Source organism: Melanerpes formicivorus, unplaced genomic scaffold (genome assembly GCF_026170545.1).
Source record: "Melanerpes formicivorus ecotype bairdi unplaced genomic scaffold, bMelFor1.0.p_v2 SCAF_3, whole genome shotgun sequence".
Taxonomy (NCBI): Eukaryota; Metazoa; Chordata; class Aves; order Piciformes; family Picidae; genus Melanerpes; species Melanerpes formicivorus.
The window spans coordinates 35,054,118-35,070,361 of record NW_027142355.1 but is presented as its reverse complement, the minus strand read 5'-3'; the positions used below and the strand labels follow the sequence as shown (position 1 = coordinate 35,070,361).

Here is a 16,244-nt window from a genome sequence, read left to right as displayed (position 1 = left end):
CTTTTCATGACAATGGAGTCCTTTGGCACACAAATGGTATCATAATCACTAAAATTAGTCATAATCTAAGTAAGACTATGACATAAAACTGCAACACTGTTCTTGCAAACCTGGAAATGCAAGAGATTAAAAGCTGCAAATGCAAGAAAATGCCAGGACATGATTTTTAACTGAAGTACACAACTACTTTTCTATTTGCATAACAGACAGCAAACTTCAGAGCCAGACATTTTGTTTCTTTTTAACTGAACTACATAGCAATGTTTTATTTATTACCGAAGAATCAATGCACTACAAGACAGTCACCTAACACTCCTTGAAGTATAATGGAGAGCAGTTAAATGTATAGTACTCTCCCACCTCAGCTTCATCAACACTTTTTCTTAGCCTACTGAAAAAGTATAAGGTAACTTAAGGAAATAGAATGGATAGAACTTGTAGAATTGCCTTCTCTATACAACCATCTGTTACACACTAGTAAAAGGTAATTAAATAAAGAAGCCATTTACTTTTTACAAGATTGCCACAGACACATGAAGTTCTGTCCAGGTTTTTTCATTTGCTCTGCATGCTGACTTGCTGCAGTGTACGAAGGTGGCTGCAAATTGATCTGCTGGCCCTGTACTTGAACTGTTGGTATTGACGTTGCAGGTGTGCTCTGTGGAAAAAGTTAAAACACAGTTTTAAACAGGGTTTATTTCAAGACTCGACTTACAGTTTACAGTTTGCTCAAAGATCTCGTTTTACATTTTAATCCACCACAAGTTTTCAGCTTTTAATGCTTTGAACTCTGAATAATCATTGTCTGACACAGTAATGAGGGACACAAAACTTCTACACCATGGCGTTCAGGCAGAATTTGCTAATATTCAAATTACTACACCTTATGCCCAAGTTCCAAATACAGACTTAGAGACGGCAAAGGAATTTCTTTAGGGCACTACTGGAGCACAGGTTGGCATTATGGAAAGGCTTTATTCATTCTTTAAAGAAAGAAAAAAAAAACACAAGCAAACTGAAAGGGGTTGCAGTATCAGCATAGGGAGTAGCTGCTTTCCTATGTAAATGGAGGTGAAAATATTGCTAAAGGAAGTGAAATGAGCACTGATACATCTATAACTGCTTTATGTTCTTTGATGAAATGGCTTCATGTGCTGCATCTCTGGAACTCTTGAACTGCCTCATTAGTACTCATCAGTCAGTGTTACAGAGTGCATAAAAAAGGTGAACTGAACAATGCTGAAGAAACATTAATCAAAGAGCAGTTGACTAAAACTATGACATACTCTTTTCTCTACAAAACTTGGCAAATGATACAGTTCTTCAAGCTCTTGCAAGACCAGCCAGCACATGTACCTTCATACAGAACACCATATGCCCACAATGTCTAAACATGTCATACAAATTATATACATCCAAATATAAACATTACAGAAAGGAAAAATACATTCCTCTTGTTCCCCTGCAATATTACAGGGTGCTTATTTTAATAGTGAATAAAAATTACCCTAGAAGTGGCCTTAAAAAAATAAATAATACAAACAAAGCCAAAACATATCAATTTTATTTATTTTCCTGAATAATAGATATTGAACGCTAGACTTCCCATTTAAGAATACTATTTACATCTGCACAATATTGCTCTTCCCCCACCCCGGGAAAGATCTGGCCAGCAAGACATTTATAAAGATAATGACAAAAAAACCCAATTAAGCTTTTGAATATGATGTATGATTCAAGACCTAACATCCTTTCCCCCCCTACTGTTAGTAAAGGAACACAATGGTCCTTTAAAGAGACCAAGCAAAACTAATTTCAAGTCTATGTTTAAGAATACTATAAAAGAAGCACTTTCAAATGGTATGTACAATATTCTGTTTACAGCTTTACAGCTCTGTTACTGAATAGCTTTAGACTTGAGCTGTAAAGACACAAGTGCAACTTCTAGCATTTCATTTGCTTATTGATCTGACATTTTCTTTCTGCTGCTCTCTATTGGCATTATGGACGTAGTCACAAGGTAACGAGTTATTAACCACCACAGCTAATAACATGACCAAAAGGACAGCAAAGATGACTCAAAACCAACACACTTCCCATATCTAAGCATAAATCCTGATGAAAATAACAAAACCTCCTGAACACAACTACTGTTCAAGTGTTTCGATGTTTAAGAAGGACATCGAAACACTTGAATGTGTCCAGAGAAGGGCAACAAGGCTGGGGAGAGGCCTTGAGCACAAGCCCTATGAGGAGAGGCTGAGGGAGCTGGGATTGTTTAGCCTGGAGAAGAGGAGGCTCAGGGGTGACCTCATTCCCCTCTACAACTACATGAGGGGTGGTTGTGGCCGGGAAGGGGTTGGTCTCTTCTCCCAGGCAACCAGCACCAGAACAAGGGGACACAGTCTCAAGCTGCGCCAGGGGAGGTTTAGACTCGAGGTGAGGAGGAAGTTCTTCACCGAGCAAGTCACTCGTCATTGGAACGGGTTGCCCAGGGAAGTGGTTGAGTCACCATCCCTGGAGGTGTTCAAGAGGGGATTGGACGTGGCACTTGGTGCCATGGTCTAGTCATGGGGTCTGTGTTGATAGGTTGGACTCGATGATCCTCAAGGTCCTTTCCAACCTAAGTTATATTGTGATACTGCATGACGCCTGTGATCTGCATGTGTGAAAAGCTGCAAGAAAAGGACTTGATCCCATTAGACATAACTACAAATTAGGTTGAACTCAGCAATGATTTTCATCTAAAGACTCCTTAAGATATTTTACAGACTGTGTAATGAATCTTCACAATATATCTTTAACAAAAAGGAAACACAAGTGAAGCCTTTTAAGATCAACATCTCTTTAACAAGGCATTTCTAAAGTGAAGCTGAAAGCAAAACCGTCACGTGTCAGCAGTACAGCTTGTCTTGCAGTCCTCACTTGGCATCCTGGTATCAATGCATTACCATGACTTTTATGGTGACTTTTTAATCCTTACAGGCCTTCTGTTTCATTTAATGTGCTGAAGAGAGATCTTACTGAATGAATTCAGTATTTCATTTAATTCTCACCATTCAATCTGCGATTCATGTATTATTTACTACGTTCAAAGCAAACCCTGCAATTAATCCACAATTAGAAATTTTCTCAAGGGCTTCCCTGAAAAGCTCTTCTAGTGGTATTCAAAGGTTTTAAACAAGAAGATATGTGATATGCAATACAAAAATGTTACACACTGAAAAAGCACACAGAAGAAGAAATTAATTTGCAGGACAAAAAGTTAAAACTCAGTTTCCCCTCCAATTTCTTTCAAACTTTTTTTTTCCCCCCTGTGGGAAAAAAAAAAGCTGATAAATTGTTGTGGGTTTTTTTAATGCAATTATTTCACATCTCAACAAAGAAGAAAAGTTACATTTGTTTTCACAGATTTTAATTTAGAAAGCTAAGTTGTATGTTTGAACATCTCAAAGCTTTCCTCTGCTCAAGAGAACAGAAATCCAGTTGGTTTTTTTTCTTTCTTTCTTTCTTTCTTTCTCCCCCCCCCAATGTATCAATTCAGCAATATATGACACACAGGACATCACTACAATTAGGTATACTCTTTGTTTTTCAGCAATTAAACTCATTTTGTCCAGAAATGTACCTAGAAACACTTGCTCTGTCCCACATAGTTTACAGTACTGATATGCAATGATTATGTAAACTCATTTCTTTTATTTTTCCTAATAAAGTCTTTCTGGGAGAACTAAAGTTGAAAAATATTCCCTATGGTATCAAGGTTTCACCAAATTTCCTCCTCTAGCAAAATCATGTTGTGATTCCAGGTTCTTCGAGAAGTCAAACACCCAGAACTGTAGTACACCTCATGGCATCTTTTTATAAGAGTTTAGACTTCTCCATGGCCTGCATTAGGAATTTCTGGCTTGCATTAGGAATAGTGTGGCCAGCAGGAGCAGGGAAGTCTTTGTGTCCCTGTACTCTGCATTGGTTAGGCTGCACCTTGAGTACTGTGTCCAGTTCTGGGCCCCTCAGTTTAAGAAGGACATCGAAACACTTGAACGTGTCCAGAGAAGGGCAACAAGGCTGGGAAGAGGCCTTGAACACAAGCCCTATGAGGAGAGGCTGAGGGAGCTGGGATTGTTTAGCCTGCAGACGAGGAGGCTCAGGGGAGACCTCATTGCCCTCTACAACTACCTGAAAGGTGGCTGTAACCAGGAAGGGGTTGGTCTTTTCTCCCAAGCAACCAGCACCAGAACAAGGGGACACAGTCTCAAGCTGTGCCAGGGGAGGTTTAGACTGGAGGTGAGGAGGAAGTTCTTCACTGAGTGAGTCGTTCATCATTGGAATGTGCTGCCCGGGAGGTGGTGGAGTCACTGTCCCTGGAGGCGTTCAAGAGGAGATTGGACGTGGCACTTGGTGCCATGGTCTAGTCATGGGGTCTGTGTTGATAGGTTGGACTCGATGATCCTCGAGGTCTCTTCCAACCTTAGTTATACTGTGATGATATGATTTGCAACTGCCACCACTTGGCACTTTTGCAAATCAGATCCCACTGGATCTCAAGACTGAAAGGTAGCTATCAGCATTACCTATGCCAGTATGGATTGCACTGAGATCTTAAAACTACATAAATACAATCCATTAATGCCTCTACAGTCTACAGAACAGCCACTACAGGCCACTTTTAATAAACAGAAGATTTTGTATGTCTAGACTAAGCGACTTTAAATTGTGGGAGGGGGAAGGAAATCCTGCATAGTCATGAAAACTAAAAGTAAAGCTAGGAGTTCTCTGCTAACAAAAATGGACTGTTTACAAAAGACACAGACTTATGTTTGTGCACAAGAAGTCCTCCAGTTGGTCACATCAGATTCCTATGTTTTAGGAGTAAGAAATCCTATGGCTTGGGGCCAGAAACAGCCTCTACCTCCTTTTCATAGAATGAGTGGTATAATTTCCTTTATGCACTAAAATATACAACTATTTTTGCATTATATCTGCCCATTTCATTTAAAAGGCCTACTGCACCATCAGCAAGATAAAACAACATATCCCAGTGTGATGGGGTTCCTGCTGACATACAGAGCTATGTGCAGTTTAAAAGCACCAGACTTCATTTCTTCTCCCACCATTAGTATGTGCACAGCCATAGTAAAGGCAATTCAACACAAACAGTTAATTATTAACTCATTTTTTTCCACTTATTACAGTATTTACAGTTTGGTATTACAACATTTTATGTTTAGCTTCTTCACAATAATGAACACAGATAACCTGCAAGTTGAACATTAATATAGAAGGATTTCAGTGTAAGGAAGGAGTCAGGTGAATGGTTAAACTACTGAAGTTTAAGACCCCTTCAATACTCCGCTTCACAGTGAAGACCAATAAAAGCACAGAGATCCCATAATTCTGCATTCCAGCTGAGAAACAAGTTAGCTCTCTAGGAGCATATTACACCTCCGTCTGCCTTCTGGTGCATGGTTAATTCTCAGCTTCCCAACCAACAGAGAGCAGGAGCAAATAGTTCAGGCAATGATCACATAGTTTTTGCCCTCTGAATTTCCACACAAGTTTCTAGTGGGTGGCCTTAAGAGAAATGGGTGTGTATTGTTTATGAGGGGATGCCAGTGATGAGCAGGGAAGTGATTAATTTAAAACACAGATAAGGCAACTTAAATCAGATTTGCTCACTTCTAGGAACTCGGCATGGTATCAAAGCATTCCTTCAAAGCATACACCAACTGGGGCAAACCAACATGGTTATGTTCAACAGATGTTTTGGAGGCGTTTGAAGAGGAACAAGAAAAAGTGGGAAAGGAAGCATACAAGTGTACAGCTGTTCATTTCTGCTTCTTCCACCAGGCCAGCACCATGGCTCAGCAGAGAAGTAATCCAGGAACAAGGAACACCAAAACAAAAGGAAGTCAAGAAAGCAAAGTGCCAGTTTTGTCTCCTCTCAGACTACATTTCATGAGCTTACAAAATACAGATGTAGATACAAAAACCCACAAAAAATTACAAGACTGTATCATGTGTTCCTCTTCTGACATAACTCATACACCAAGAGCCCTTTTTTTTTTAAACCAATAAATATTTGAAGGCAGTTTTATGTAGTTATTTTTCAATATATGCTGAGGCATGTAATTAATCCTGAATAATCACAGGTTATATGCAGATGATCCCTCTGCTGTAGGTAGCACCACACAAGCTGTGCCATAAACAGCAAGTATACAATTTTAATTATTTTAGTAGGTCACTTAAACCAATGTTTTTCCCCCAAGTATATAGGACCAGCCCATTTCAAACTACTGTTCATCAATTAAATACATCTTCTCTTAACTTTTACAGGATTACTTGACTCTTTTTCTTGTTTCTGGTCCCTTCCAACCCTATCCATTTGCCCTGCCTCTTCCCTTTCTTCCCTTTGCAGTTCATGACAAATAATCTGCTCTAGCAGCATGAGCACTCCTCTTTTCCCTCTGCATCGTCTCCATCTACATCTTCTTTACCAGCCTTCTTGTTAGGCTTTAATCCTATTACAAATCTTCTATACCCTTCTTACTTCTCTGAAATACAAACTCCACTTTAAGCCAATTTTTTAATATGCCAAACAAACAGAAATTCACACACTTAACAGCTTCAGCAGCTATGTAATGTCATAGACAACAGTTAGCAGAAAGAACTATGTTCTCCTATTTCTTCTGCAAGACAGCCAGTATGTATTAGGTACTACAGAAAGGATAAAACATTGCAGATGCTCAAGTGAAAGAAGTGTCCCTTAGCCACTGCCTTTCAAAAAGTCAGGAACAACAAAGCTGCTTATCATAAAAGGAAGACTCAAAACAGGAGGGAAAAGGTAGTAGGTTATATGAGGTCTAACCTCTGAAGAAGTCATCAGTGAAACTCACACTGAGTTCATGAGAGTTTTGTAACATCTCACTATTTTTTTGATGCACTAAAGGTACTCCTAAAAGCAGATTCAGTACTGAAAATACTTAATATCTGCTTTTCCAGAAATAAATAATAGTGGCTACTGCAGCTGCTCAACAGCTCTGGGGGGAGGGAAACAAAAAAAGAGGTTAACTTAAAGGAGTCAAAAATCCTTAAAGGTCTTAAGCCAAACTGTGATGTTCACTATATCTGAACAGAGCACTACAAAATGCGTTCTATTATAAATGAGTACTTAGCATATCATGATAGACATAATTCAGAAATAGCCCTATGTAATAGTTAAGGCAATTAGCTGACAAATTAGATTGTTCACCATGATCAAAACTAAATTAACTTCTTTTCTCCCACATTCATGTAATTTTGAAAAAAGGAAAGGCATTCTGCAGCTAGAAAAATGAGCTAACTTCCAGGGGAGCAGCCATTAAGCTAAGTTATTTTGATGTGCAAACCTGAACTGAATGGCAGACAGATGGCATCATTTCTGTTTGTACAGGTAATAGAAAATGAAGGAATTATTAATAATAGTGATAGAGTGAAAAAGAAATAATCAGCACAGGAAATATTTTTCTCTCCCCCCTCCATTATCATGCTACATGTTATCAAACACAAATGAAACAGTTAACTGTATTACTGCCCTTATCTCAAAAAATCTGCAAGTCTGGTAGCTGCGTGAGACACTACTGAAAATTCTTGTCATCTGCATGTCCAGAGAACAACCAACCACAGACAGTATTTATTCCACAGACATAGCCTACCATTTTCTACTTCAGCCAAATCCTTAGCAAAATTGTAACAGAAAGCTCAAACTGTGTAATGGCTAAAGATGCTCATTGTAAAAACCAAGGGATAGCCAATACATCCACAATACAGAAAAATGCAGTGCATTCTCCCTCTGCTGCCAATAAGCACTTTTCATTTTGGTCAAACAATTTTTAGTATGAACAAAAAGTAAGTACTATTTCAGAAAATACAGATCTCTGATAAAACCTACATGAAAATTTATGAGTGAGCTCAAAGCCATTTTAACATCATAACTGTATGGCATGGCAGTTAAAAAAGAACAAAAAAGGATAGAAAACCTATTAACAGTTGGTCCCAATTTCTGACCAGATAAAGGAAAAGAGCTTTCAACAGAAACCTAACGTGCCGCAGAAAAAGAAGTAGCACTAGCCAGCACTTGTTGAATTTTGAGTTCTAGCTGAAAGCCCATGAAGTCTATACTTCATCAAAACCTCAAATAAACAAACAAAGATGACCTGGTTTACCTCAAGGTTAGAATAGAACAGGAATAGGAGTAGGAATAGGAGTAGGAGTAGGAATAGGAGTAGAAAAGGAGTAGGAGTAGGAATAGGAATAGAAAAGGAATAGGAATAGAAAAGGAATAGGAATAGAAAAGGAATAGGAATAGAAAAGGAATAGGAATAGACCAGACCAGACCAGGTTGGAAGAGACCTTCAAGATCATCGCGTCCAACCTTTCAACCAATCCAACTCACCTAAACAACTAACCCATGGCACCAAGCACCCCATCAAGTCTCCTCCTGAACACCTCCAATGACAGCGACTCCACCACCTCCCCGGGCAGCCCACTCCAATGGGCAAGCACTCTCTCTGTATAATGCACTAACCTCCACTCAAGACTTCACTTCCTCTTGCTGTTCTATCCAAACTCTGTGACTATCAGTCCCTACCATTCTCATTTATTTTTTTCCCTCCTATTTAGGATAGGAACATTTTTTGGAGAGGAATTTTCTGCCCATGTACAAAACTAAATTTTAGCGACTGGAATTATCACAATTATTTGCCCTTATTAACACTCATACAAATGATGGTGATACCTCTTTTCTAGCAAAGCGTTAGGGAGCAACCACTTCCCTGGTTGGTCAATTTGGTCAATTTAAAAACCATCTCTCTCCAAAGTTTGTCAAACAGAACAAAAACTCCCTGCAGAACGGTGGTGGGTTGTTTTTTTTTAAATTGAGCAAATAAACATTACAGCTATTTTGTGATAAACAAATGGAAGTATTTCAACAAATTTGTAAACCATGTTTTTCTGCTGATTATAGTGAACCCCTGAAGCAAGCCTTTGAAGATCACCTTTAAATGCTAGAACACTGCAACAATCAACTTACAAAACCCCCATATTCATCCCTCCATAAGCAGTAGTGATCAAGAATGAAATGTGGAACAATGCTGCATTTTCACAACACCATACAATAAATTATTGTTGCTTTCAGAACAATTAATTCTTTAAGGAAGAAACCAGTCAGAAGTTGTTCTTTTCTTATTGTGTATTATCAAGCTACAAACTGTTTTAAATTCCACTCTTGTCAATGACTCTGAATAAGTATGCAAACTTCAGCCCATGAAAGAACAGAACCTTCATCTTCTGAATGTTTTAAACACTATGCACAAGATATCGACCAAGTTCACATCTTCACCTGTGCTATTTCACAGTATAGTAAGAATCACAGTTAGAATAGACATTAAAAGAACTCTGCAACATACCTGTGTGATCATGCTTTGTATATACGTGGTTGGATGCTGCTGCTGCTTTTGTTGAACAGCACTTTCTATTGCTACTTTCGCTACAGTGCTTGGATCCGCTCCAGCTGGCACAGCAACCATAGTTGCACTGCAACCAGCATTGTTGGGGTCACTGATTGTAACAATTCTAACTCCTACTTTATTTGGAATTCCTGGAACAGTTTCCCTGTCATTATCCTCTGCTGGCCTCTTTACAGTTTTGCATTCTGCTGTGCCATTAGTAGACCGAACTTCGGATGACAGGGTAGACTGGGACACTCTAGGTCCTGAGTGTGGAACAGCTAGGATTTGATGCCCCTGTATAACAGAGGCTGTAGATTGTGGTGAGACAACTACACTTGGGCGTTGCTGAGGCACATCTGAATTCAAACTTGAAGCTAGAGGTCCATTAGGTAAATCAGTGTTGGTACCACTAAGTTGCTGGGTTAACAGTTTCGCAGCCTCCTGTGTACCGCTTACAACAGGTGAACTACTCAAAGTTAATACAGGCCCATTAGAAATTCTTTCCCCTTGATCACCTTTGGCAGTATCTTGCTGCGTGGCATCCAAATTCCCTTGTTGTTCCACTGAAGATATCTCACCATTTCCTACATGATTGGAAGTTTTGTGATTTGGAATGTTTTTGCTCAAATGAGAACCATCTCCTTTATCAAAATCACAGATTCCATTAACTAGGGGCTTCTTCAAATCACTTTTAATTTCCTGTGTGTCCATTTGTTCAAAGTTCTGCTTTCCAGGAGCTCCGTTCTCACCCATTTCTAATGATGGCCCATTACTGACTTGTGAGCACTGATTGGCCTCATTCTGAGTTTTCCCTGAGTTAGAAGGAGGTAGACTGGAGTCACTATACTTTCTCCCATTTAAAAGACTTCCCACCTGCATTTCATTTTCTTTTGCATCCCCATTGCTGGTGTTTGCAGCTCCTCTTCGGCAGGAAGGATTCTCCATAACTTCAATTTTACGTTCATGAATGTGTAAACCTGTTGCTTCCTTTGCTTCTTCCTCCTTTTGGCAAATTATTTTATCACCTTTGAATGGGGGAGCAGCAGTACACGGTGATTGTCCAGCTGAAGGTGCTTGAGTAGCTGGAAGTGTTTGCACCTGTAGCCCAACTCCTGTCTGTGCTCCACTCACTGCAATTCCTGCTGGAGCAATGATCTGAGTTGCATTTCCCTGACTCACAGTTGCAGTAGCAAAACTCGTATTTGGCACAACTGTTATTGTAACCTGGTTGCCAGTAGTCCCTTGGAAAATAGTTGCTGGGCTGTTTGAGATCAACTGGCCTGGCAATATCTGCAAATTAGAAATGGGTACTGTTTGTACTGCCCCTTGGGGCTGGATTCCACCCGGGACCAGCTGAACATTTTGCTGTCCAACTAGTAGCTGCTGAGTCGGAGACTGTCCTTGAACTCCAAAACCTGGTGCCTGGTTATTGGCCATCTGATAAACCACCTGAGGGCTAGGAGCTCTTGCATTGTTGGGTGGAGGAATCTGTGGAGCTGGGAGTATGAGCTTCCCCCCTGGAGTTGAGGGGCCTCTTTTTGGAAGAAGCAGTTGTTTTATCAGACTAGACTCACCAGAGTTAGGCTGGCCAACTCCTGTATTAGCTTGTTGCGACTGAACTTGCATTTGGATTGGTTGTTGTACCTGTACCTGCTGCTGTGATGATGCTGGTGAGTGTTGCTGCTGCTGCTGCCTCTTTACAGAAAGCATCTGGCTAACAGTAGGAGGGGGTCCTTGTGACTGAGGAGTGGTAGATGGAGATGACATAACTGTAGGGACTTGATTATTTGTAACTGGACCTGGGGATGGTGAAGAAGATGGAGTAATGCTTGGCTGTCCAGTCAACTGGACAGTTTGACCAGCAGGAAGAGAAGCTGGATTAGCAAGCACTATTTGATGAATGGCTGGTGCATACGTTTGACCTTGCTGAGCTGGCTGGCTTACAATCACTACACTTTGCTGGGATGGTGGTGGGGGCTGCTGCTGGGGTTGCATTTGCTGCTGTGCCATGGCAGGTGGAACTTGCTGAGATGGCAAAGGCTTTGGTGCAATGTTCTGAAACCCTACCCTAGATGTTGGTGGGTTTTGGACACCTGCAATTGTAACCACCTGCCCAGTTGCTACTTGGAAATTTTGAACTGTGGTGGCAGAAACAATGTTAGATGCCGAAGTTGTGACGTACTGCTGTGGTGCTATGATGACTGTATCTTGTTGCTGGTTACCAGCAGAGGACTGCTGAGATGATGTCTGCCCAGGCTGCGATGATGTGCTGATTAGCTGTTGACCCTGTGAAACTGCTGAACTGCATGCTGGTATGTTTTGTACTCTGCCAAATATATGACCCTGAGGTACAGCTTGCTGAATTACCGTAACAGGAGTGCCTGAAGATATCTGTCCTGGTACCACTGCATGCAGTGGAGACTGCTGTTGAATTACAGGTTGGTGGTGAAGCAACGTCTGAGAACTAACAACAGTAACAGACGGCTGCTGTCCTGTAGTGCTGTGATTTTGATTTGAAGCTTGTGGTGCTCCTCCTACAGCAATAGTAACAGGAACTGCAGACTGGGGAACAGAGCTCTGTATTACTGTGGCCTTCACTACTTCACAGGGTATTGGACCTTTATTCTGTAGAACAGTCATTGGTGCATTTTGCTGCTGTTGTGTATGAATAGAAGGATTTTGTGGAATCCTAGAAACAGTCTGTGCCACAGTATGAACACCTTGAATTGGAAAAGACATCTGTGTTGCTGTCAAAGTTGAAGACTGGTTAAAAGGGGTCCTCTGATAGTGATTTCCTACGCTTGGTAGCCCATGTGGCATTCCTGTTGAAATAAACATAGTGAAATTTTGGAAGCAAAAGTTATTTCAAAACATATTAGCTTAACGTTATTTTTTTTAAATCCAAGGTTTGAATTTGCAATTGTATGTGAAGCAGCTTCTCTTCTCAGCTGTACTGCATCTGAATTAATGATGCAGCAACAATAGCTTGTTTGCTGACTAGCAAATTTATGTGTTACATGTTAAAATACTAGAACGGCATGCAAGTACTATTAAGTACACACTGCGGTGCTATTTCTAATGGTATACTAAATAAAATCAGTCAAAACACGTGGCCCCAGCTCCCAGCACTTTCAAGCTATTTTCAAAACCTTTTGTCTTTTATTGTGATTTCAGAATCAATGCAGAATATGATATTTAGTTAGTTTAAAAACCTGCTGGCGAAGGAGACGAAGACACATCAGGAATTGAATCAACCCGGACAACTGGGGTAGACGAAGTTGGTTGCTGCTGATAGTACATCTGAATGGGAAGTGGTATAGCTCTTCTTTTTACTCCTACCACATGTATATGTGCTTGACCATTGTTACTTGGATCTTCGACTCTCTTCACTGTATGATTTGGAAAAACAGTTCTGCCAAACACAACATAAATTTATGTTAACAAACACAGTAACTCAACTCTCCTGCAATGCTTTTAGAATAGAATAGAATAAACCAGGTTGGAAGAGACCTTCAAGATCATCGTGTCCAACCCATCAACCAATCCAACCCACCTAAACAACTAACCCATGGCACCAAGCACCCCATCAAGTCTCCTCCTGAACACCTCCAATGACGGTGACTCCTTGGGCAGCCCATTCCAATGGGCAATCACTCTCTCTGTATAGAACTTCTTAACATCCAACCTAAACCTCCCCTGGTGCAGCCGCAGACTTGTGTCCTCTTGTTCTGGTACTGGCTGCCTGGGAGAAGAGACCATCATCCCCCTGTCTACAACCTCCCTTCAGGTAGTTGTAGAGAAGTAATAAGGTCACCCCTGAGTCTCCTCTTCTCCAGGCTAAGCAACCCCAGTTCCCCCAGTCTCTCCTCATAGGGCTTGTGTTCCAAACCCCTCACCAACTTCATTACCCTTCTCTGGGCTCATTCCAGCAAGTCAACATCCTTCCTAAACTGAGGGGCCCAGAACTGGACACAGGACTCAAGGTGTGGCCTAACCAGTGCAGTGTACAGGGGCAGAATGACCTCCCTGCTCCTGCTGGCCACAGTGTTCTTGATGCAGGCCAGGATGCCATTGGCCCTCTTGGCTGCCTGGGCACACTGCAGGCTCATGTTCAGCCTACCATCGACCAGTACACCCCCAGGTCACTCTCTGCCTGGCTGCTCTCCAGCCACTCTGACCCCAGCCTGTAGCTCTGCATGAGGTTTTAACTAACTGCTGTTGTGTGCAGAGTAACTGCACTAATGTCTGCATCTTTGAAATACAGCAGGATTCTCCAACAGCATCTGATTATTCATCAAGGCCTATCAGATCCAACAGATGAGTGGCCAACACCTCACAGACGCTAAGTGAAAAGTACTTGGGAAAGAATTGGAAGGACTATAAGCAGAGAAGAAAACCTATCCAAGAGCCTGAAATTGAATGAAATAAAATTAAACAAACTCTAGCTGTTTGTTTCAATTAAAATTCCAAAACTGTATGTCTTTCCAATTCAACTCAGTCAATCTTAAAGGAATCCAAAGCTACAGGTTAGTATTGAACTCATACAACTACTTCACTGTCGCATGAATTTTTGTCTTACCGCAGGCATTTATAAAACCCAGTTGATGTCAGGATTCCACCTCGAGCTAATTTACTACAGGTAGAGAGGTATTCGGAGTACATTTCTGCTCGAGAGACTGAGCAATCAAGATTCACTTCAAAATGTGCGTTCAACCTGAGGATGGAAAAATAAAACGTGAAGCAAAACAGAGAGACTCCTTTTAAAAGTGTTGTTAAAACAGCTGTGCCTGTATCAGAGACTTTTGAGACCAGGTAACAACACAGAAAATAGCAATTAAGCATACTGCCTTCTCAAATGTATGTTCAAGACATTCTCCTTTTCAATGCTTATGATTCAACACGTGGGACCCCTAACACATGCAGTCAGTTTTACAGGAAACATCTTATTTATATACATAATATGCAAAAGAGTCTCTAAAGATGTGGGGGTTATTACATATTCAGAAACAAACCCAAAAAAGAATGCTTTGTTTGGTGACATCTTCTCCCCACAGCTCTTCCTATTTCTTAATGATTCTACTTTAGCAAAAAATGGACTGAATGCTGGTTAATTGTTTACCAGACATTTCTATGAGAAGTCAATATTTGTATCACAACCAAGATTTTGACAACTGTCTGACTCTAAGATACAAGTAAATTCAGAGTCAGAGTTGACACTACATAGACAACAATGAAATCTTTGAACAACCTGTTCTAACACTCGCTTTCCAGGGAAAGCATGTTTAGTTTAGAATAAACCTTTATTTAGAATAAACCAAACCAGGTTGGAAGAGACCTTCAAGATCATCGTGTCCAACCCATCAACCAATCCAACCCACCCAAACAGCTAACCCATGCAACCAAGCACCCCATCAAGTCTCCTCCTGAATGCCTCCAATGACGTTCACCTCCCTGGGTAGCCCATTCCAGCGGGCAATCACTCTCTCTGTATAGAACTTCTTCCTAACATCCAACCTGAACCTCCCCTGGCACAGCCTGAGACTGTGTCCTCTTGTTCTGGTACTGGCTGCCTGGGAGAAGAGACCAACCTCTGCCTGTCTACAACCTCCCTTCAGGTAGTTGTAGAGAGTGATAAGGTCACCCCTGAGTCTCCTCTTCTCCAGGCTGAGCAATCCCAGCTCCTTCAGTCTTCCCTCACAGGGCTTGTGTTCCAAACCCCTCATCAACTTCGTTGCCCTTCTCTGGACTCGTTCCAGCAAGTCAACATCCTTCAGTTCCTACAGACACTCCACAAGGACACAGACCCTTCAACACCTAACTAGGAAACTGTGAGACAAGGAAATATTACTTATATCAGTTTAATTTTTTCTTTCAGATTCATTATTTCAACCCAGCCCCCTGGGAATGGCTCAGGCCCAGCAGCAAACAGAGGTAAGAAACAACTCTATCACAATGTTCAAATTGCCAGCACCAGAACACAGGCTCAGACACAATAAAAACACAGCATTTACTATATGGTGATAACACTTAGCAAAACTACACTGCATTCTTCGTTGTAGAGTCTGACACTTTCAATATTAACTAAACTAGATACCTGAAAAGAAAAAAAGCAAATTATTACATTCTTTAAATTGTGTTCTCCTGAAGCTGAGTTTATTATTACAAAAATGGAGACCACACTATATAGCCGGAAGTCTAGGTATTAGTGAAATTTGGCACATCAGACAAATGCTGTCTAAGTTAGATATATCATACTAGGCTGACACTAAAACTGGTACAAGCAAGCTGAAGATACTCAGGACTTATAATGGTGAAATGAGATCTGTGATTAGCACTTAACCGTCACATGCACTTACCTTACAAGGACCTCCTACTCAGGCTAAGCTGGCTAATAATCCAGGAAGGTCAGTTTAAAAACCTCATCTCTCTGCAGCTTCCAAGAGACAGTAACTTTTCTAAATTCCACTGCTATGATTTACTCATTTTCCCACTTATCTCAGTAGGAAGCAAGGACTAAAACCTACCACCAACATTTACATGAATGTAAGACACTCCACATTAGCACTAACGAAAATGCTTGGAAGAGGCTACTCTTTTTTCTTTTTGCTTTTTGGCAGTAGTGCAGTTAGTATTTAAGGAGAATTTTCAAGATTAGATGTTAATTTCAATTTTTCACTTGCTCATCTCTACCTAAGTGGAAGAAAATCAAAGTACAAAATTATACTATTCAACACTGAGAGCTGCAGAAGCACACAG

General features: G+C 40.8%; 1 protein-coding gene across 3 annotated transcripts in view; it reads right to left on the bottom strand.

Moving 5' to 3' along the window:
- Positions 1-16,244, bottom strand: part of ARID2 (AT-rich interaction domain 2) — a 111,390-nt gene that overhangs the window by 15,382 nt on the left and 79,764 nt on the right. For all 3 annotated transcript variants that reach the window (XR_010992140.1, XM_068170308.1, XM_068170315.1), the window contains 4 exons: positions 14,068-14,202; positions 12,701-12,900; positions 9,447-12,310; positions 510-658 (listed from right to left, as the gene is read on the bottom strand). Coding sequence is in view for 2 of the 3 variants with exons in the window: in XM_068170308.1 (XP_068026409.1) it covers positions 510-658; positions 9,447-12,310; positions 12,701-12,900; positions 14,068-14,202 (3,348 nt within the window). In the remaining variant the exon portion in view is untranslated. The remainder of the gene's footprint in view (positions 1-509; positions 659-9,446; positions 12,311-12,700; positions 12,901-14,067; positions 14,203-16,244) is intronic.